This window comes from Podarcis pityusensis, assembly GCF_964106645.2.
Source record: "Podarcis pityusensis genome assembly, chromosome: 17".
Taxonomy (NCBI): domain Eukaryota; kingdom Metazoa; phylum Chordata; class Lepidosauria; order Squamata; family Lacertidae; genus Podarcis; species Podarcis pityusensis.
The window spans coordinates 12759851-12782370 of NC_138042.1; the positions used below are offsets into that span (position 1 = coordinate 12759851).

A 22520-nucleotide genomic window follows, 5' to 3' on the forward strand; every position below is an offset into this window, starting at 1 on the left:
TGAGTATCCCCTGAATCTCTGTACCTTGGTTCTCAAACTTCATCCGTTCCAGAAGTCCGTTCCAAAACCAAGGCGTTCCAAAACCAAGGCACACTTTCCCATAGAAAGTAATGCAAAACAAATTAATCTGTTCCAGATTTTTAAAAACAACCCCTGAAACAGCCATTTAACATGAATTTTACTATCTAACAAGACCATTTCCATAAAATGAAAGCAATAATCAAGGTACTGTTCTATAAAATGAAGAAGGCAGCATTGTAGATGATAAAAATAAAAAAATCATTTTTTCCCTTACCTGCACTGATGACAGTCATTGTTTGGATGGGGGGCTTTTATCCATTTCTGCAGTCACACAATCAATCAATCAATCAATCAATCAGTAGCTGAACTGGGTTCCACACAGTCACAAAAACAAATTAATTGAAAAAGCCTCAAAAACAAAAACGCGAAAATGAACAGCAGAAACAAAAGTGCCAAACTTAATCTGTTCTGGAAGTTTGTTTGACTTCCGAAATATTTGAAAACCAAGGCACGGCTTCTGATTGGTGCAGGCGCCCCGGAAACAATAGCTGACAGCTGCGTCAGACACCCAGCTTCCGAAAAACCGGAAACACTTGCAGGTTTTCAGCGTTTGGGAACCAAGGTACCACAGTAACAAAATTGGAGTGATTATAGTTGGCGCTGCGGAAATGCAACAGGATTATTTTCATTAGACTAGACTTGTTTTTATCAAAAGTACACTTTAAGACTGGCATGTGGCACATGGTTTCCACGGTAACATTAATTTTCTGGCGCATGAGGAGAAATTAGTCCTTTATTGCTTTGGGTTTCTCGTTTGGTCTTGAACCAACCTAATGACTCGCTTTTTAAGGCCATTAACTCAGCCCTGCTGTCAACTTTTATGAGGAACCAAACTAGAACATTCTGCATGTCAGAGACACATCCCAACACACGCCCCCCAAACAGAGCCAGTTGTATTCTCCCCCCCCCCCCCATGGTAAGGCTATGTATTTCCCTGGAACAAGAGTCTTGGTGATTTACCACTTTACAAATTTTATTGCTCTTTCCTAGGGAGGTGCAAGCAATTAAGTGGCATTCTGAGATGCTGCCAGAAATTTTGCAGCAGTCACTTGAAGCTTATAATGTGGGTTTATTACATAAGTTAGATCCATTTAATGACTAAAAGGTGACCAGTTTTGCTTTAGCGGTTTTCAGAATTAAGCAATTTTCTGTTTAAATTTGATTTACCATGTTTGTATCAGAACAACTGTGTGTGTGTGTGTGTGTGTGTGTGTGTGTATATATATCTATATATTATGGAAAGGTGTACTTTGATACTGTTGGGTTTTGTTGTAAAACTTGATTGTGCACATCACAACCAGAAGCACACTTCCTCTTCAAAGAAAATGGATGCTTGGCTTAAAGAAATACTATATAGTATTGTAAAAATATATACTATTATAGCTTTTTTGTGTATACCAGAAGGTTTTCCCCCAGGCTGTGGCCCATATAGCAAGGAAAGAATACCTTGGGATCCCTTCTAGAGTGGAAAATCTTCATTATGGAAAGCATTTATCTCTTGTGTCCTCCAGCACACTCCTTTAAATCTTTCTTCAGGTGAACAGATCTGGCCACCTAAGCCAGTTTATCTGCTTTTCCCTGATTCTGCACCATTCAAGAATCCAATAGGCTCAGCTGAGTGTGTTTTATATTTAGTGAATGCAATAAATTTAAATCTTGGATCACAAACAGAGATTATTTCTCCCCTTCTTTTGTTTCAAGGTGATCCTAGATGTTGGCTGTGGGTCAGGAATCCTTTCGTTTTTTGCTGTGCAGGCTGGAGCGAGAAAAGTCTATGCAGTGGAAGCCAGCTCTGTGGCCAAATATGCTGAGGTGAGCACATTGGGTTGGGTCCCATGGCTGAATGAGTTTGGCACGCTTTGCTGTGCGCAAGAGAAACAAGATCTGCATCGGTGTGCTGCAAATTGAGGAGGGCCAGCAGTTTGAGTTGCTGTTGCCCATGAAGTACTGCTTCTCTGCAATCCTTATTATTCACTCCTCTTTGTTTTGGGGTGGAGCCTAGATTTGCTTTCATTTCAGGACCTCTGTTACCAGGGGAGGGCAGTTCTCTCCCTCCCTCAAGGTCTTTAAGCAGAGGTTAGGCAGCCATTTTTCATCTCCGCCAAGCTAAGCAATTGGCTCCTTACCTCTCTCGCCCTGACCTAGCCACTGTGATCCACGTGACGGTCATCTCCAGACTGGATTATTGTAACTCGCTCTACGTGGGGCTGCCCTTGAGACTGACCCAGAAACTCCAGCGGGTGCAGAATGCCGCAGCGAGACTCCTTACGGGGTCCTCGCTGCGAGATCACATTCACCCGGTGCTATACGAGCTGCACTGGCTCCTGGTGGAGTACAGGATCAGGTTTAAGGTGCTGGTTTTAACCTTTAAAGCCCTATACGGCCTAGGACCCTCGTACCTACGGGACTGCCTCTCCTGGTATGTCCCACAGAGGAACTTACGAGCTTCAAACAAAAACATCTTGGAGGTCCCAGGCCCCAGAGAGGTTAGGCTGGCCTCAACCAGAGCCAGGGCTTTTTCGGCTGTGGCTCCGATCTGGTGGAACGCTCTGCCACAAGAGACTAGGGCCCTGTGGGACTTGACATCTTTTCGCAGGGCCTGCAAGACAGAGCTGTTCCACCAAGCCTTTGGCCAGGGCACAGCTTGACTCCCTCCTTTGGCAATCTTCACAGAACTCTAGCCCAATGATTTTAGAATGTTGTATTATTTTATTGTTGTTAGCCGCCCTGAGCGTGGCTTCAGCTGGGGAGGGCGGGATATAAATAAAAAATTATTATTATTATTATTATTATTATTATTATTATTAGTGGCAGATCCTCCAGCTCTGGATTTCCTTCCTGGATCAAGCAGTTGGGATGGATGGTCTTGAAAGCCCCTTCCCTCCAGCTCTGATTCTGGTTCCTTAGTCCAGGGACTAAAGAACTTTTTTAGTGGTACGTGGATGGCGCTGTGGTCTAAACCACTGAGCCTCTTGGGCTTGCCGATTGGAAGGTTGACGGTCCAAATCCGCATGACAGGATGAGCTCCTGTTGCTCTGTCCCAGCTCCTGCCAACTTAGCACTTCGAAAGCACACCAGTGCAAGTAGATAAAAAGGTACCTCTGCGGTGGGAAGGTAAATGGCATATCCGTGCTCTCTGGTTTTCGTCACGGTGTTCTATTGTGCCAGAAGTGGTTTAGTCCTGCTGGCCACATGACCCAGAATAGGTGTCTGCAGACAAACACCGGCTCCCTCGGCCCGAAAGGCAAGATGGACACCGCAACCCCATAGTCGCTTTTGACTGGACTTAACCATCCAGGGGTCCTTTACCTTTTAACTTTACCTTTTCTTTAGTCCAGAAGTCCCAGTTCTGTTTTCAGAGAGGTGCAGGGAAGGGGAACAGACAGAAGCAGCAGAGAAGAGACAAGAGGAGTTCAGAGATATTTTTTAAAAAATAATTTTGTCAATTGTGTGTCTTGGCTTCTCAGTTGTATTGTGTTATTTTATGCACTGTGACTCGCTGTTAATTTCATTGATTATAGTTTAGAAATTATTTATTGCAATTAAGAGTGAATTTCTGTTTAATTATCATTTGCTGATATTTAATTTTATTGTGTGCTATTATATTCTAATGGATTGTTGAATATTACTTTTATTTGATATAAGTTGTTTATTTAAAGCTACGTTTTTATAGTGGCATTTCTGTATTGGATCAGATTATTATAAGGTGTGTGATCTTTGCTGCTGCTTCGGCCTGTAAACTGCCTTGTGTGCAGTAATATAGAAAGGCCGTATACAGATTAAAAGTGAAATGAAAGGTAGACAGTCAGCCTACCAGTCTGTAAAACAACCCATACAACAGATGCAAATCTGGAAGGGTCATGTGTCTCCCATAGCAAATGTAACTGAAATTTTACAAAGAGCTGCTTTGACAAGTCTGTTCAGTGGGAAAGTCCACTGAAGATGCAAATATTTCACTGAATTAGTCCTAGTCAACAAGAGTTGCATATGGTTCAATAATGTAAAAAACTAAATTTATTTAGAACCTCCCATTACATGACTATGATATTTTTGCTGTACCCGAAACCCAGTGAAAGCATTACGGTCTGAAGCACTGATATTGAATGCCACAACCAGGCAGCTGCCTCTCCTGGTCTTTGATGGACTTTATAACATCAACCAGGAATGAGTGACATGTCCCCCAGTTGGGGGTCTCCTGGGTCATCCCCAACAACTTTCTTTGGGAAACGAATGATGTCCTTATTGCCAGTTTTGTAGACCAGCCCAGTAGGGACAAATCAGTAGACTGAAAAGTTACACAAATCTGGAGTTTAGGAATGGGAAGAACTGAAATCTGCACCTAGTGGTTACTGACTTTCCCTTTTAAAAAAAGCTATACAGTGGTACCTCAGGTTACATACGCTTCAGGTTACAGACTCCGCTAACCCAGAAATAGTGCTTCAGGTTAATAACTTTGCTTCAGGATGAGAACAGAAATCAGGCTCCGGCGGCGCAGCAGCAGCAGGAGGCCCCATTAGCTAAAGTGGTCCTTCAGGTTAAGAACAGTTTCAGGTTAAGTACGGACCTTGGGAACGAATTAAGTACTTAACCTAAGGTACCACTGTATATAGATGCCATTCAATTAAATGGCTCTGCTGTTTATCCAAAACTCTGGATATCTTAATATATTGGCTGTTCCCGAAGTTATATGGACTGTAATAGAATGCAAAATAATTTGGATTAGATTTAAAATTATGTGCTGTGTTGTCATGTCACAGACATCATTTGGTTGAACATAGAAAATTATAAATGACCAGCTGGTGTTTTTAGTTCAGTGTGCCAAGTTTTCTCCTGCACGACTCCCTAATTTAGACTTACAGTTGAAATGCTGCGATCCTAAACTCAGTTGGAAATGTGCTCTACTGAAACAAATGGGGTGTTTCAGACAAACGTGTTTAGGGCTGAGATTTCAGCTACTTGTATAAAGATTAAGTAAGAATTTTGTGTCGAGCTGAAGGGAGTTTATGGCAAGCACTTGAACAAACAGGACATGGGAGCAGCTATGCGTGAGGAACAGTTGTCTATGGGGAAGAGGTCAACTTGCGCTGGGGATCATTAGAAATAAAAAATTGGCCCTTGAGGAATACAGAGGCTGTTAGGAATACAGAGGAATATCTGAGGCTGGTGGAGGCGGGGATCTATATAGGAGCCTTTATTTTCCAAAGAGGCCCCAAAACAAGAAGTGATCGTTCTTATAGATGCTAATGTCATTGTGGATGAGGGTTGAGGATGAGGGTTTCTAGTGAACAAAAGGTGAAATTTGGAAAGAGAAAAGGGAATTAAGTTGCTAGTTTTGTTCTGTTAAGCCGCTTTTTCAGAGTAGCCTACTTGATTTAATATATTTCATCTCCCTTCCTTCACCACATTGACCTGGTTTACGTGATCAAATCCTATCTTAATAAGACAGTGCCTGTGTACGCAAACTAAGTCCCCACCCACAGCTCCTTTGCTCTTTCCTTCCATGTGTGTGAGGAAACAAACCAGAAAGCCACAGTTAAACCACGGCTTCCTGTTGTGTGCGCATGAGGAGCTATGGCTTATGGCTTCTACACAACCCAGGATTCCTAAGCCAATTTGAAAGCCGGTTTCATATCCTGGCATAGCTGGAAACTATTAACCATAGTTTTCTGGTTCACACATCGTGGTAAACTCTCGTACTTCCTAGTCACCCCCATCTGCCCCCAGATTATAGGAGCTCCCAGAAGAGAGTCTCTGAAGATGACTTTAGGACACAGACATATTTGTTCAAGAGATGGTGCTCCTTCAGGTAGGACCACTCTGTCAGAGATTGTGCAGTGCAATGGGCTGCATCCAATCAATGCCCTTTAATAATAATAATAATAATAATAATAATAATAATAATAATAATTTTTTATTTATACCCCGCCCTCCCCAGCCAAGGCTGGGCCCAGGGTGGCTAACAAGCAATAATAAAAACAAGTTGAATGAATACAACTTCAAAACAAAATTAAAATACAACATTAAAATATTGAAACATTAAAATATTAAAATATTAGTTGCTCTGCATTTTATTTCCATTGAACAACAGTGAAAATGATGGAGGATCATGGCTCAGGGCAATCACAATTACTAGAAGCTCACAAGATCAGGTAGTAGAAGCTATTCACAGCATGGGCCAACTCCTTCAACACCAGTTGGAAAAGATCGAGATTTGTTTGTAAGTCCACTAAAATTGCCAGTTCTGTACACCAGAAACAGCCCACACTGGGCTACATCCCAAGAGAAAGAGGAGGGGAGGAGGGTCACATAACGCCGTAGTCCTTGGGTGGCCCATCTGGCAGTCATAGGATTAATGGTTCCAAGTGCATCGTCATGCCAGATAAAATAACCAATTTCTAGCTGCTTTATGAAGCACTACAAAAAGCAATATTTTCCCAGCCTCTGCATTTCAACATCTGATGAGATTTTCTAGTTTGTTTCCCTCATCCCAAGCAAATTCTTAAAAAGTCTGTGGCCTTGTTTCAGCAAGTGACTCAGCTGCAATCATAATCCTTAAAATCTTGAGCCTTTTAAACTGAAATGCGTTGAATTTTGTCTGCTTAAGGTCAGGCATGTGATCAAACTGCTTCAGTGCAATTTTATTGGAGTACGGTGCTTCTCTACCTTGTTTTGCCTGTCAGTAAAATAGATACTGCTCTGGAAATTCTGGTTAAGGGTAGGTAAGAAATAATAAGAATAAAAATAAAAATAGGTAGTGGCTTGTTTGTTTTTTATATTAATTAGTCACTTATTACCCCAGGCTTTTAGCCAATGTACAACGTAAAATGTACAACAAAAATGGAAACACAAATAAAACAACAAATGATCAAAACAGATAAACTACAACATCAACATTGTATTTGTTTTTAGCAGCTGTGGAAGGAAACACAACGACAAAGGCGGCTTAAGGCATTCTTCTTGTGGGCTTCTACAGATGTAATTTGCCTACTTGATACCCCCTCGTATTCGGAGATTTGAGTGTTAGAAACTCAGATATATAAGCTAGGTGCCAAACAGCTCCTTCAACCAGGGTTAAAGGTAAAGGGACCCCTGATCATTAGGTCCAGTCGTGGCCGACTCTGGGGTTGCACGCTCATCTCGCTTTATTGGCCAAGGGAGCCGGCGTGCAGCTTCCGGGTCATGTGGCCAGCATGACTAAGCTGCTTCTGGTGAACCAGAGCAGGGCACGGAAACGCTGTTTACCTTCCCGCCGGAGTGGTACCTATTTATCTACTTGCACTTTGACGTGCTTTTGAACTGCTAGGTTGGCAGGAGCAGGGACCGAGCAATGGGAGCTCAGCCCATCACAGGGATTCGAACCGCCGACCTTCTGATCGGCAAGTCCTAGGCTCTGTAGTTTAACCCACAGCGTCACCCATGTCCCTCAACCAGAGTTACGGGTGCCTAAACGGAATGCCAGGTTGCCATTTTTGGACAAGATGGCTCTAAAGTCTTATTTTTCAATATGGCCTTTTGGTTCCTGCAATCTGTTTGGATTGTGTAGATAAAATATAATGGATAGAATTCTACAGGATGTGTTGCTAGTGTGTGAAAACAGTCCAGATCCAAGGATTCCCAGGCAGGCACCTCCGGGGGGGGCGGGGGGAGGGGAGACATCAGGCACCATCCTGACACCTGGGTAGTGCCGGATTTACCAACAGTCGAACCTCTACTTACCACCGCCTCTTCTTACAGTCGTTCCAAGTCGTGACCGCGGCAAACCCAAAAGTAACTGGTGGGTTTGACGCCCTTCGCACATGCGCAGGAGTGGCAATCGCTGCCCGCGTCTGCGCACAACAGCGCATCTCCCAGGGACCTGTTTCGACCTCCGGATGGACCTCTGGAATGGATTATGGTCGCAAATAGAGGTTCCACTGTATAAACTTTTTTTTTTTTTAATTAATATTTATTAAAGTTTCAGAAAAAATAGAATCACATTAGTAAAAAAAAAGAAAAGTTTAAAAAGAAAAAAGAAAAATACAAAATACAAAATACAAAAAGATAAAAGAAAAGAACAGTTAAAAACAATTCCGTCTTTTCATAACTTCTTTTACATTTACTTGTTTCCCGGACTTCCTCATACCTCCCTCTTTTGTATTCCAATTCAGTTTGTTAGTCCAGCAATTTCTTTCCCTCCTTTTTAATCCCAATCCTTAATCTTAATATATTGTAACATTAAGTTTTTACCTATTAAAAACCAATTTTTCCATTCTTTTAACCTTTTTAATCCTAATCCTTAATCTTGATATATTTATAACTTTAAAGCCTGTACAGCTAGAAGCCACTTAACTTCAATCCAACATCACTCTAACATTCATTAATTTTCCACTGTATAAACTAAACAAGCTAAAGCTTAGTGAGAGCCAGTGTGGTGTAGTGGTTAAGAGCGAGACTCGTAATCTGGTGAACCAGGTTCGCTTCCCTGCTCCTTCACATGCAGCTGCTGGGTGACGTTGGGCTAGTCACTCTTCTTTGAAGTCTCTCAGCCCCACTCACCTCACAGAGTGTTTGTTGTGGGGGAGGAAGGGAAAGGAGAATGTTAGCCGCTTTGAGACTCCTTTGGGTAGTGATAAAGCGAGATATCAAATCCAAACTACTCTTCTTCTTCTTCTTCTTCTTCTTCTTCTTCTTCTTCTTCTTCTTAGGGCCCCACTCTCTTGGCCCCCCCAAAAAAAATTTAAAGGGGAAAAAACTGGATGTACATTTCCAAAATATAAGATAAAAAGACAAATAAAATAAAACCTACAGACAGCAACAGTGTTTTATTGTCATGGGCCCCGCCTGCTAGCCTGCTCCCTCAAATATCCCTGGTTTGCTCCTTTCTATATACAGGGTGCTTACATTCTGCATGGACTGGTTGCATGGCAACATGGGCAAATGGCTTGAGATACCATAAATGACCATATAGCATATATTCAACACAAAAAAAAACAGCGACATTTTGTTGTTGACAAAGGATAGCTGGACATAGAAAGGGCCCCATTACCTTCAGGAGCTGAGGGCCTCATCAAACCTCAATACGGCCCTGCACCTGGGCATCTTCACGTGGTCTCAAGGGGCTCATAGGTGCAAAATGCACCTGGTGCCTGGCTAATTTCAAACGCTGGGAGATCTGGGGAGAGGTGTCATCAGTACACAGATGATACTAGCACTGCTTCTCTGTTAACATTCCATTGATCACGGCTTTCTGCCGGTGAGAGGCTTCTGCAGGTGCCATCATATCTAGATGTCCTTTCTTCAGGGTCTTCAGTACTGTGGCACCTGCCTTTTGAAATTCCTCTTCTTGAATATTTGACAGGGGCCGCCTGTTGTCTTCTGGAGGCCTACGGAAGACCTTCCTCCTTCAACCAGCCATTTAGGTTGAGATCCTTCCTGATCCACATCTGCATTGTAATTGTTTTTATCGCCTTATCACTTGTTTGCCATCCTGAGCTCCTTTGGGTGGGTTAATAATAATAATAATAATAATAATAATAATTTATTATTTATACCCTGCCCATCTGGCTGGGTTTCCCCAGCCACTCTGGGCTGTAAATCAAATAAAGAACTATTGAATAAATACATAGTATTTATAGATGAAAGAAGCTAATGCAGTTTGGTTGTGTGTTTTTTTATGCCTCCTCGTTACAGATTCTAGTACAAAGTAACAATCTCTCTGATAAGATCAGCGTTTTGACGGGGAAAATTGAGGAAATCTCCTTGCCTGAGAATGTCGACGTCATTGTTTCTGAGCCAATGGGTTATATGCTGTTCAACGAGAGAATGTTGGAAAGTTACCTCCACTCCAAGAAGTGGCTGAAGTCAAATGGTGAGTCTGTGTTCCACAGGAACGAACTGGAGGAAATAAGAATTTACCAACTTGGATCAGAGTAGTGGTGATTTCGTAGGGTCTTTGGGATACAACCCCCCGCCTCCCACCACTGTCAGAGCTCATGTTAGCGTCTTTCTGGCATATTTAATATTCCTGATTGCTTCTCGATTCATGCCTTATATCCTCCACAATAAGCTCAACGCAATAACCCACAGATGAGACCATTTATCACCAAGGAGCTCTGTTTCCACTTTTGTCTCCAAATAGTCTTGGACTCCCTGCTAGAGAGAATCCCTGACTCAAGTCTGCTAAGAGACAGCTGAATTAATATTAGAAGCACTCTGAAACTTTCAAGATGATTTCATTCTAAAACAACTTTTGTCTTGGGGAGCATCTGGACTAGGGAAATGACAGGATGGGAAAAATTTACAGCCCATTTAAATTAAAAGGGGGGGGGCTTCTCTACAGAGCACCTGTTTAGAATGCTTTGTAGAGAATGTCTGGACAATTATGTCTGGATTTTGCAAAACAAAACTAGCATAAACTAAGAGGGAGTTGGGTGCAGCGTGGAATAGGAAAGTCTGGCAAGATGTGTGACTTTATGCCAAATCTTCCTCAGGATGCAGCAAATATCTCTCTTAGCCTATATGTTCAGATTCTTTGTCCTCCTCCGGTGGTACACTTTGCTGCTTTAAAAGTTAGTGTTTCTTATTGTAATAGATGTTTAGTTCTTAATCTCTGTGCTTCTGATTCAAATCCTGCTTTAATGGCAATACCGTTTGTACTAATGTTAAGTCTTTTTTGTTCATGATATAAATGCAATGGATTTATATGATTTCTGTTTATAAAGCATTTTAAATCTATGCACTGTGAGATTGCTATCATGAAACAATTTACTCTAAATGAATACTGAATTCAGTGACTACTTGGGAGTAAAGAGTTTTAGGATTTCAGTCTGTAACCTCTACATTCTTTACAATGGCATTGCCTTATGACAATGCTACTCCCCATCTCAAACTGTGTTTGCAGAAATGGAACAATTTTCCTCCTAGCTAACATTGTATTATTTGTTAAGTAGAAGTATAATTTCCTATACATTTCCTGCATCTTCTTCATAGGCTAGTTCATTTCTGCATTGCCAGGTGCACTGGTTTTAACCAATTCACTTATAAAAATGTATTATCCAGACTTATTTCCATAGTTGTTGGGTAGGTTAAGACCTTATTTAATGGAGGTATGGATGACTGATTCCTTGTCCTTCTCTGTTTGCAGTACAAGTCTGTAATGTGCTCATGCTTGTGTGTTTTGCATTAGATAGTCTGTGAAATGGGCATAAGGTCTGTAAAATGTTTTGCAGTCTTTTGATATCATTGATAAACACACAGCATCATTACCAGTTCCTTTATATTGTCAGCCTTGAAGTATGTTTAGTGAACATCTGAAACTGTTGATGGTTTGTTTAGTGGCAATGTATTAACAATTATAGGTTGAGTCTGTAGATAGTTGTTCAGAAATATTATCCTTTTCCTCCAGCTGTAGAAGATGAATGAGGATATAATATTGCCTTTGATTTTAAGGAAGAAATTATTTAAATAGCTAATCACAAATGAGTTAAAAACTGCAAGGTTTTATCACTCATGGCAGCATATTTGACTTGCCGTCTTAAGTTCTTTATTGTTGCTAATGGGCTTACTGAAATGTGATCAAGAATTAGAGCATAAATTATTATCCACTCCGGAATTATAAAGAGATAAACTGTTTGAGATGGAGAGTGGATGAGGTTTACTGGATGTTTCCAACAAATGTTTAAGTAGGGCTACACAGAAGATTTGAACTTTGCTACTGTATATTATCTTTTGTTCACTAGGAATGATGTTTCCAACATTTAGTGACATTCATTTGGCTCCTTTTTCCGATGAACAGCTCTACATGGAACACTACTCCAGAGCCAATTTTTGGTAATGATTATTTCACTTTTTTCAAAAAAAAAAAAAAAAAAAAGGAAAGGAAAAGAAAATGTCTTTTGCTCTGCAGCATAACAGAGGTCTCAAAATGAAACTGCTTCTTGGAATCACAATGCAGTGGTGAATTGTATCTGTCAAAAGAAACTTCCTAATTTCCTAACCCATTTCTGTTTTGTTGATCTGCAACTGTGGTGCTTACAGCTGATTCGTGTGGCCATGTTGTTTGTGCATTGATAACTGTTCTCATGTGGTGGCTTGGCACATCGAAGCATTCGTCGTGTGGTGGCTCTTCACTTGATGGCCTTTTCATTACGAAGCAGAGGCAGGACCTGTCTAGGAAAGAGATGAGATTATTTTATGATTATGATGAGATTATCTCCGCAAATATAGCCTACAACAGGAGACACGGTACCATGCAGTCCTGCTCCAAGCAGAGAGATAGATGGGATGAGAGAACTCTTTGCCCTGCATTCAAGGGGTGGCAAGAGGGGCATGGCATCAGGATGATGCAGCCGTCGATGGGCAAGGATGCTCCCATCAAGCAAAAACAATCTCAGAATTGGCCAAGGCAATGTTGGGATTAGAGTTGCCATCTTGTGGTGTCCAGAATGCCTTAGGCTTCATGTTACTTGTATGTCAGTCACATGCAGCAACGCTGATTCCTGAGATTGAAAAGGGCAGTGGCGTAGCGTGGGGGGTGCAAGGGGGGCCGGCCGCACCGGGCGCAACATCTGGGGGGGGCGCTCGCACTCTCAGCTCTCTGCCCCTACCTGGCTCGCTCACTCTCTCTCACTGCAGTGCTGGCTGTGCGAATCCGATCCGAGCCGCTGGGTCGCCGCCCACTGTGGAGGGGGTGGGTGCCAGGCGTGCGGTGCGGAGAGAGAGCGAGGGACTATCTGGGGGAGGGACAGTGCAGCGGCCGCCCAGCGCAGCACTGAGCGCGGGAGAGAACCACACCAGACCAGACCAGGCAGCAGCAAGAAGAAGCTGGCAGCGGCGGCAGGTTAGGGGTTAGGGGGCGCAAATTACTTGCCTTGCCCCAGGTTAGGGGGCGCAAATTACTTGCCTTGCCCCGGGTGCTGACAACCCACGCTACACCGCTGGAAAAGGGTTCAGGGGCTGCGATCAGAAGGTCTTGGGGTTGTATCCTGGCTTAAATTGAGGACTGGGTGGATATGGCCGCATCGCTTACGTAGTCACAGAACTAAGTGTGCCTTGCTCATGTTCTCATGATGACCCTTCTTTCTTCCATGGCACTGCCTTTTGGATTTGTATTAGGGGATACCTGAGAATTAAGTCAGGGTACCAATCACAACATGATCTGAGATTTGCATAGCTGTCAACCATCCCTTATTTGGCGGGAAACTCCCTTATCCCAGCGCCGTGTCCCGCTGCTGTCCCTTATTGATGATGTCCCTTAAATTTCCCGGGTTTCATGCTTGCCTGGCTTGCGAGGGAAGCAGTGGCTCGGGGTCCTCCGCCACAAGAGGGAGTGCGCACGAGCTGCCGCATCTCCGTCTCTCCCTTTTCCCCCTCAGGGGCGCGTTGTGAGGAGACGGGTGGTGGCTGGTGGGCAGGCAGCCCCTCTCTTGCGAGACTTCCGCCACGCTGCCGGGGAAGCTGGAGGCGGCCTGAGGGAGGAGGAAGAGGGGATGGGGATGGGGAAGGACGCAGAAGGGCGGCGCTTCAGCGGCCGTGGCAGCGCCGCAACCGCCTCATGCCGGGCTCGCGGGCAGCGTGGGCGAGAGTCTCTCTCCCTCCCCCGCTCTCTCTCAGGCGGGGAAGGGCTGATGGAACTCCTCGCGCCAGGACGGCGGCAGCCCCGACGTGCTGCTTAGCATACCCTCCAACCAGTGCAGCATCTTAATGTAGTGATTTCCCCCTCTGCATCCCTTTCATAACTCTATTTTTCTAAATCATTTGTCCATCCATAGTTCAAATTTTTACTACAAGTTTTCTGTCAATCTTACCAATGTATGTAACTCCTTACAATAGCTTTTCAAATAAATTATAAACTTTCCCCATTCTTTATTAAAGAGGTCCTCTTCCTGGTTTCTAATTCTGCCTGTAAGCTTTGCCATCTTGATGTCGTTCATCAGTTTGTCTGCCACTCTTCTTTAGTTGGAGTTGTAGACCCTTAGGATCATCTAGTCCAACCCCCTGCGAAACACAGTCAGTCGCAGCAAAAGCAGCATGGCTCCATGAGTGGTGGATTTCTGTATAAGCTAAGCCAAAATCCCTTATTTTGGCTGCTGATCCCTTATTTTCGAGGCTGCTGGTCCCTTATTTTCAAATCTGTAAGTTGACAGCTATGGAGATTTGACCTAATCTTTCCTCCCCTTACCCATACCATAAGATCTAATTTAACTCTGTGTGCCTTTGCACTGTACATTGCTCCTCTTTCCCAACCTATTATGTAATATGGGGGGGGGGGCAGGAGTTTGAGGCAACATGCTATGCAGTAGCATCTTCTAAAATGTTGTTTTAAATCAGACATTACAAGGGGGCTGTAGGGAAGATGCACAGTGGCGAGAGCTTCATATCGCTTGTGAAATCTAGTATATCCTCTGTGACCTCCTCTGTGACCTTCTCTGGAATATCCTCTGTGACCTCCGTATACATCAGTTGCCCACTTTCTGCTTTGCAATTTCCCATTTCTTGCACTTTTCCTTGTAATGGAAAACACAGCAGGCTAATGCAGATGGAACCAAAAGCTGCTGTAAAATGAATTGAGCCACTGTTTATTATTAGATCATGCGGATTTTTCTTCCATTTCTACTTGAGGATCTGGTTGAATTGTTCAGATTTGAGTTTGCTCCATCAGAAGAGAGGTTGTGATTTATGAAATGCTAATCCATGGGGTTTTGAAATCCTGCTTGTGTGGTGAGGAACCTATGGCCCTCCAGATATTGCTAGACCACCCCTCCTGCCAGCCCCAGCCAGCTTGGCCAATGGCCAGGGGTCATGGAAACTGTAATCCAACAACATCTGGGAGATGCTGTGGTTATCCTACATGGAGACGATGATTTGTCATTCCTGCTTTGAACCATTCATCATTAACTAATACACTGAACTGGAACTACAATATTCTGTTTTATGCAAAAAGTAAAGGTAGTCATGGGACGCGGGTGGCGCTGTGGGTTAAACCACAGAGCCTAGGACTTGCTGATCAGAAGGTCGGCGGTTCAAATCCCCAGGTGAGCTCCCGTTGTCCGGTCCTTGCTCCTGTGAACCTAGCAGTCTGAAAGCACGTCAAAATGCAAGTAGATAAATAGGTACCGCTCCGGCGGGAAGGTAAACGGTGTTTCCGTGCGCTGCTCTGGTTCACCAGAAGCTGCTTAGTCATGCTGGCCACATGACCCAGAGGCTGTACGCTGGCTCCCTCGGCCAATAAAGCGAGATGAGCGCCGCAACCCCAGAGTCGTCCACAACTGGACCTAATGGTCAGGGGTCCCTTTACCTTTACCTAAAGGTAGTCATGCTGGTCCATAGAAAACAACCAAATCCCATATTAGGGCAGTATCTGTTGGGCCAACAAAATGTCACAAAAAAGAAAAAGAGCCAAGGGGGGAGAAGAGGAAAGAAGAAATACAGGTGGACAAACACATGTTTCTCCTTCCCAAGAAGCCTTGACGCAGCAGCCTCTCACCTGCATAGCATCTAAAGGAGCCTCATTTTGAATGTCTGTTACCTCCTCTTGGCAGACTCTGATGGGTTGCCCATCATCCATTCTTTCCCCTCTCTTCTTGCCCCATGTGTGTGTGTGTGTGTTTTAACATGTAGCCTGATGAAGATTTCTGGAGAACTTGAAATCTTTCACACTGTTTTGTGGCATTTTGGTTGACCTATAAAGTGCTGCTTTAATTTGGATTTGGGGATTGCATTTTATGTTCATTCAAACTGACATTTGCTTCTGGATGCATCCAAGTGGCAGACGATGACATGTGCAGGCAAGCTCCAGAGATGACTCCTGCTGTGTGCATGTTGCTTATCTTTGGTGGTCATCCCATAGTAGTGCAGACAAGCAGGGCTTCCTTGTGGAAGGAGGAAGCCATTGGCACTTAGCGTTTGCTTCGGCCTTGGGTGCCAATTGCTGTGTTCACTGGCAGAAGAGGACACAAGCCGCTGGAGGGTGTGTTGTTTGTGGAACTGAACCTGCATCTGTTGGTTTCAGCACCACCATGTGGCTGCCCCTTCATAGACCCAACTTAGACTTATTTATACTCAAAGCTTGCTTTCTGCACTGGTGGGTTTGCAAAACTTGTCTTCCGTATGAGCTGTTTTTCTCCATCTTTATCATTCTTTCTATTTCCACTTCCTGTAATAACAAAGATAAGCTGAAATGGAATGGTGCCAGCCCATCATTTTGTCGTTTTGTGTGTGCACCGTTTCTGTGTCCCAGCAAGCCAAATAAGCAACTCAGATATTTGTTGCATAGGGATAGTTCATGCTTCGTAATCCTAATGAGCAGTCTGAGGCAGAAGCACAACAGTTTCATTGTAAGCTTTGGCAGGTTAGAAGCCTCTCTGGTAGTATCAACGCATTGTGCCGTCTTGTGGCCTTTGGGTCTTCAGCTGGAGAAAATGTGAGACTTGGATTTCACAGGGTTATTTTTAAACAAGTAAAGATTTTGTAAGAAAGTGAGAGAGACTTCACCATCGGTTTTGCCTGCGTTTTGAGTATGTTCTTAACATTTATACAGTGGTACCTCAGGTTACATACACTTCAGGTTACATACGCTTCAGGTTACAGTCTCCGCTAACCCAGAAATAGTGCTTCAGGTTAAGAACTTTGCTTCAGGATGAGAACAGAAATTGTGCTCCGGCAGCGCAGCAGCAGCAGGAGGCCCCATTAGCTAAAGTGGTGCTTCAGGGTAAGAACAGTTTCAGGTTAAGTACGGACCTCCGGAACGAATTAAGTACTTAAGCTGAGGTACCACTGTACTGGCAGGGATGAAATCTTCTTACTCCTGCCCTTAAGGAAAGTAACTTACATTGATGTACAGTACAGTGGTACTTCTGGTTACGAACGGGATCCGTTCCAGAGGCCTGGCCGTATCCCGAAAATTTCATAAGCGGAGGACTGCTTCTGCGCACGCGTGCAGCGCCACAGAGCACTTCTGTGCATGCGCGAGTGGCAAACCTGCTTCCAGGGTTGCCACATTTGCAACCCGAAGATTACGTTACACGAGAGTTCACTGTCTTAGGCATTTGTAGCTACCAGAGAGTAATGAGACATGTATTTTATTAGCAAAGAAACAAAGTCAGAAAGCCCTTACTCCATTCGTTTTCAGAAAGCCAACGAAAGCCATGATACTATCTACGTGTCTCGTTACGAGGTCAGAACAAGATTTGGACAATTTGCAGGAGAGGTACCAAACTGAAATGTAGAAAATGTGGGTTTGCAGGAAAATCGTGTTTTTTTGCAGATTTTCTCCCTGAACCAGATGAACATGACAAAGGAGAATGGCCTGATGTAAATAAAGGCTCCTGGAACCTCCTTAGCTATTAATTCTGAGGTTTGGATGGCCATCTGTCATGGATGCTTTAGTTAAGATGCATACATCGCAGGGGGTTGGAATAGATGACCATTGGGGTCCCTTCCAACTCTGTGGTTCTGTGATTCTAAGATTCTATGGAGTGTATCGAGTTTCACCTGATTTTAGCCATACTGCTCCATTTTCCCAGGTTTGGGACAGAGCTAGATGTTGTACAAACTTTTGCTAAATCTTTCAGAAAGTGGTGCCAACTGCAGCACCACATGGTGAATTTGCACTCCTGGTGATCTCCACAGCAACATTTGTTTACCCCAATGGGGGTTTTGTTTTGTTTTTTAAATCCCAGGTATGTTATAATTTCTTATCCATTGAAGACAACAGAGATCAGATTCAATCAGATTTGAGTTAAATATTTGTCCAGACATCATAGGGCTGTGCAGTGATGACTCCTGTCACTTGGCGCCTCTGTATATTCTGCTCTTTTGCACTGAGTAGTGACTGTAAATGTCCAAGGCATCAGCTTTTCAATCCCACGAGTGGTCAGTTCTGTGTTTAAGACAAGAATGTTGACTTAGATGTGTTCTAAGAGCTGCTCTCCTTTCCTTTCTGGATATAATTTCTGTGTTGGGAAAAGGAGGGACATCCTTCATGCACTGCCTGGTTGGATGCCAGGCATGCGTTTGACTTGCGTCTTGAAGTATGTTTGACCGGGTGTTTGCTGCTTGATTTGACTGTGGAAAAGCGGCCAAGGCCAGCGGGAGTGGGGAACCTTTTGCCCTTTCCTTTGCCCCTGAAAGTCCGTCAGGGACCAGGTACCAAGTGTTTGCCAGCCCTGCAGGATGATGCTACCATGTGCTTTTGCTGTCTTTCACGCAGCATCTCTCTCTCTGCCACCACATCACTTCAGGCCTCACGACACAAAGGCAAGAATGGCGGGTTCTCCAAACCAGGCTTAGGCTGTGTTTTTCCCTTTTTTGTAGTTTGGATTCTTATAGCACAACCAGCTCCCTTTAAATCCTTCTTAGCTGTGTGAGGTACATCAGTAGCTATTATTATTATTATTAGTTCAATCTACAGTGGTACCTCGGGTTACATACGCTTCAGGTTACAGACTCCACTAACCCAGAAATAGTGCTTCAGGTTAAGAACTTTGCTTCAGGATAAGAACAGAAATCTTGCTCTGGCAGTGCGGCGGCAGCAGGGGGCCCTATTAGCTAAAGTGGTGCTTCAGGTTAAGAACAGTTTCAGGTTAAGAATGGACCTCCGGAACGAATTAAGTACTTAACCCGAGGTACCACTGTATATACTGCCCTTTAACCAAGGATCCCAGGACGGTGTACAACATTAAAAACATAATTTACGTGGCATAACAACAACAACAACAACAACAACAACAACAACAACAGAACAATCACAGAAAATTTCGTGATAACAATCCTTCCACATTTAAAATGACACAGACTGTTTAATAGCCAAAGGCCTGGGTAAAGAGGATTTTTCCACGTGGCACCTAAAGACATGGCGAGAGCATTCCACAAACAGGGAGCCACCACAGAAAAGGTCTGTTCTCGGGTTGCCGTCCTCTCAGGGAGGGGGGGACACTGAGAAGGGTCTCTGGTGAAAAGCGCCGGGTCTGGGTCGCTTTGCATACAGTTGATCAACAACCAGCAGCACAAACACCTTGCCCCAAAAGGGAGTTTGGCAATGGTTGGTAGTTGCATAGATTCTCAGAATACTGTCTGGGGGGGGGGGTTTCTTAAGGAGCGGTCTTATTGCTACCCCCTTCAAACAGGTAGGACGCTCCCCCTCTTGTAAAAGGGCATCGACCACTGTTAGGGTTCCAAGGGGTTGCTCGAGAGCAAGCAGGCAAATGCCTCCCTGGTCGGCTGTGAAGCCTTGCTTTTGATGCCAAAATAAACTTTATCTGTCCAGAGCGCCACTCTCCCATGGCTGGCTCATTCACTGGCAGAATCTGAGAGTGGGCGGTCCTTAAACCTTCCCCAGCAGAGTAGTTTCTTGACGCCCAATCTGCGCCTCCCCTCCCGGCGCGGAAGCCTACTGCGCAGGGAGGGCGTGGGTAACGGAGGACCTCTCTCCTCCCCGCTTTGCCCAGGCAAGGTGTCCTGGCACCGCCTCGCTTCCTCCGAGCCCTGAAGCTCCTCTCCACTGGAGGCGTGATTACTCTCCTCCGCTGAGGAGGAGCTGCTTCCCACAATCTTTGGGGGCTCTCTGTAATCCATCCGGCTTTTCCCCTCTCGCCCCTGAGCCGATGGCAGTTCCCTGACAACCACCGCCTTTGCCCAGGCAGCCGTCGTCTCTCTGCTGAATTTTATCAGCCATGAGGGGCAAGGCTCCACTGCGTCACCTTCCAAGACCCCTGGCTTAACCCGCCTTCCATTGCTCGGCAGCCTTTCAGTCAGGGCTCCAATTTCGGAGCTCCCGGCCCCTTCTTTAAATCAGAGTTTGCTTCGAAACATGAGCTTTACATCTGGATGACACTTGCACCTGAGAAAAGTGCATTTGCTGTTGTGTTGCTTACGGCTGATGAATGCATGTAAATTTCAAGTTCTTCCTCTTGGTCGTCAGTTCCTGGCTGAAGTTAGTTGGGCCTCAAAAACTGGTCCCTCCCTGGGCCTTGGGAAATAGTTGTATGATAGCGATAATGGAGGGGAGTTCTGTGGTCTTCAGCTGTGTGTGCTGCCCTCACGTGGGGTGTTAGTTTTTCAAAGACTTCCAGTACATTGAAACTTGAAAGAGGCGCCAACAGAGGGCTCTTCCTTGGGAGAATTAAGCAGCAATATCTCACCGTTGTTTGCTGAGCTCATTAATCCAGTACACAATGAATAACCCACACGCTGCATGCTATTTGAAGAGGTTAGCTGAATGGAAAGACAGTATCTTTGCATATCAAAAAATAGGCTTTGATCAGGCTTCATAGGTGGTTTGAAGAATGTGCATGGATCTGTGGCTGTTACATGCAGCATATAGAGATTTCTTTGTACAATTTTCTTTTCTTTTCTTTACAACTACATTATTTCTTCTAGGTACCAGCAGTGTTTTTATGGAGTCAATCTGTCCAGTCTCCGCAATGCAGCTGTAGATGAATACTTTAGGCAACCTATTGTAGTAAGTCGTTTTTTATTTTCTCGCTTTTTACTTTGCCTTCCTCCCACACCATGTTCCTCCACCTTCAGGAGCTCAGGGGCTGGGGGGGGTGCATCTGGCCCCTTCATTACGTAGCATCTGGTGAATGTGGAAGGGACACCTCTTTGCCCAGGAATTTGACACTAGGGGCGTATATTTGTAGAACCCACCTTACTTCTGTAATTGTAAGTTGTTTTAAACTGTTTGTGTGTTGTAATGTTGTATTTTACTCTGCCCTGGGGCCTGGGGTGACACGTGGGTTAATGTTAATAATGATAATAATAATAATAATAATAATAATAATAATAATAATAATAATTTATTTATTTATACATACATACATACATACATACATACATACCCTGCCCATCTGGCTGGGTTTCCCCAGCCACTCTGGGTGGTTTCCAACAGGAGATTAAAAATACATTAAAACATCAGTCATTAAAAACTTCCCTAAACAGGGCTGCCTTCAGATATCTTCGAAACGTCAGATAGTTTATTTCTTTGACATCTGATGGGAGGGCATTCCACAAGGCAGGTGCGACCACTGAGGAGGCCCTCTGCCTGGTTCCCTGCAACCTCACTTCTCACAATGAGGGAACCGCCAGAAGGCCCTCGGTGCTGGACCTCAGTGTCCGGGCAGAACAATGGGGGTGGAGACGCTCCTTCAAGTCTACTGGGCCAAGGCCATTTAGGGCTTTCAAGGTCAGCACCAACACTTTGAATTGTGCTCGGAAACGTACTGGGAGCCAATGAAGGTCTTTCAAGAGTCAAGGAGCTGTCAGGTGAGTCCAGGTTGACCACAGGGCAATTAGCTTTTTCTTAACAGAAACTACCAGCGCAGCGGAGTTACTTAGGCTCAACTCGTTCAGCTTGAGGTATGGCTGAAATGGACCACTGCCCCCCACTTCCAGTCGATCTTACTCCAGATCCCTCCCCAGCAAACAAAGGCTGCATCGAAGGGCAAGCTCCTCCTGTGGACTTGTCTTGCCCGCTGTTCAGTAACGTGCAGGACTCTCCTCGACTGGGACTGTCCTGCTGCAGGATAGCAGGGCAACCTCTGGCTTCTCTCTGCCTGAGTCTGCGCTCACAGTGTGACTTTCAACCTCTAGCCCTGTCCTGGAAGGATCTCCCTCTCTTGACACGCATCTTTTAGCACCTCCCCGAGAGCCAGTGTGGTGTAGTGGTTAAGAGCGGTTGTCTCGTAATCTGGTGAACCGGGTGCGCTTCCCCGCTCCTCCACATGCAGCTGCTGGGTGACCTTGGGCCAGTCACATTTCTCTGAAGTCTCTCAGCCTCACTCACCTCACAGAGTGTTTGTTGTGGGGGAGGAAGGGAAAAGGAGAATGTTAGCCACTTTGAGACTCCTTCGGGTAGTGATAAAGCGGGATATCAAATCCAAACTCCTCCTCCTCCTTCTCTTCTCCCTTCCCCAGACTGCTCTTCAGTGTCCCACCACCACATCCCGGGGTCTAAGTCTTCTTCTTCTGTGTCCTCCCTGGGGGGCTCTTGGGTGGAAGATAGCCACCATTCTTCCTCATCCAGCCAGTCCCTGGCAGCTCATAATAATAGCAATAGCAGGAGCAATAATGTTATAGAACAGAGGTGGCATCCATGTGGAGCAGAGCTGCATGTCACATGTGTTTGTTCTTGCTTTGCTTTCCCTTAAGGTCAACATCAGTGAATGGGTCACACCTTGTAATTCTCAGGGGTCAGCAAACTTTTTCAGCAGGGGGCCGTTCCACTGTCCCTCAGACCTTGTGGGGGGCCGGACTATATTTTTAAAAAAGGAATAATGAACGAATTCCTATGCCCCACAAATAACCCAGAGGTGCATTTTAAAGAAAAGCACACATTCTACTCATGTAAAAACACGCTGATTCCCAGACCATCCGCAGGCTGGATTTAGAAGGCGATTGGGCCTTGGTTTGCCTACCCATGAATTAGCTGGTAATTCTTTTGATCACAGTCATTTTTTCTGAGA

At 44.6% G+C, this 22520-nt stretch overlaps 1 protein-coding gene across 4 annotated transcripts in view; it reads left to right on the plus strand.

Annotated features, from left to right (window-relative positions):
* The window catches only part of LOC308466731 (histone-arginine methyltransferase CARM1-like), a gene marked incomplete at its 3' end in the record, with an annotated part of 59643 nt that overhangs the window by 25927 nt on the left and 11196 nt on the right, over positions 1–22520 (plus strand). For all 4 annotated transcript variants that reach the window (XM_080987871.1, XM_080987873.1, XM_080987872.1 and 1 more), the window contains exons 5-8: positions 1783–1893; positions 9751–9928; positions 11799–11889; positions 20437–20518. In XM_080987871.1, coding sequence (XP_080843997.1) covers positions 1783–1893; positions 9751–9928; positions 11799–11889; positions 20437–20518 — 462 coding nt within the window. The remainder of the gene's footprint in view (positions 1–1782; positions 1894–9750; positions 9929–11798; positions 11890–20436; positions 20519–22520) is intronic.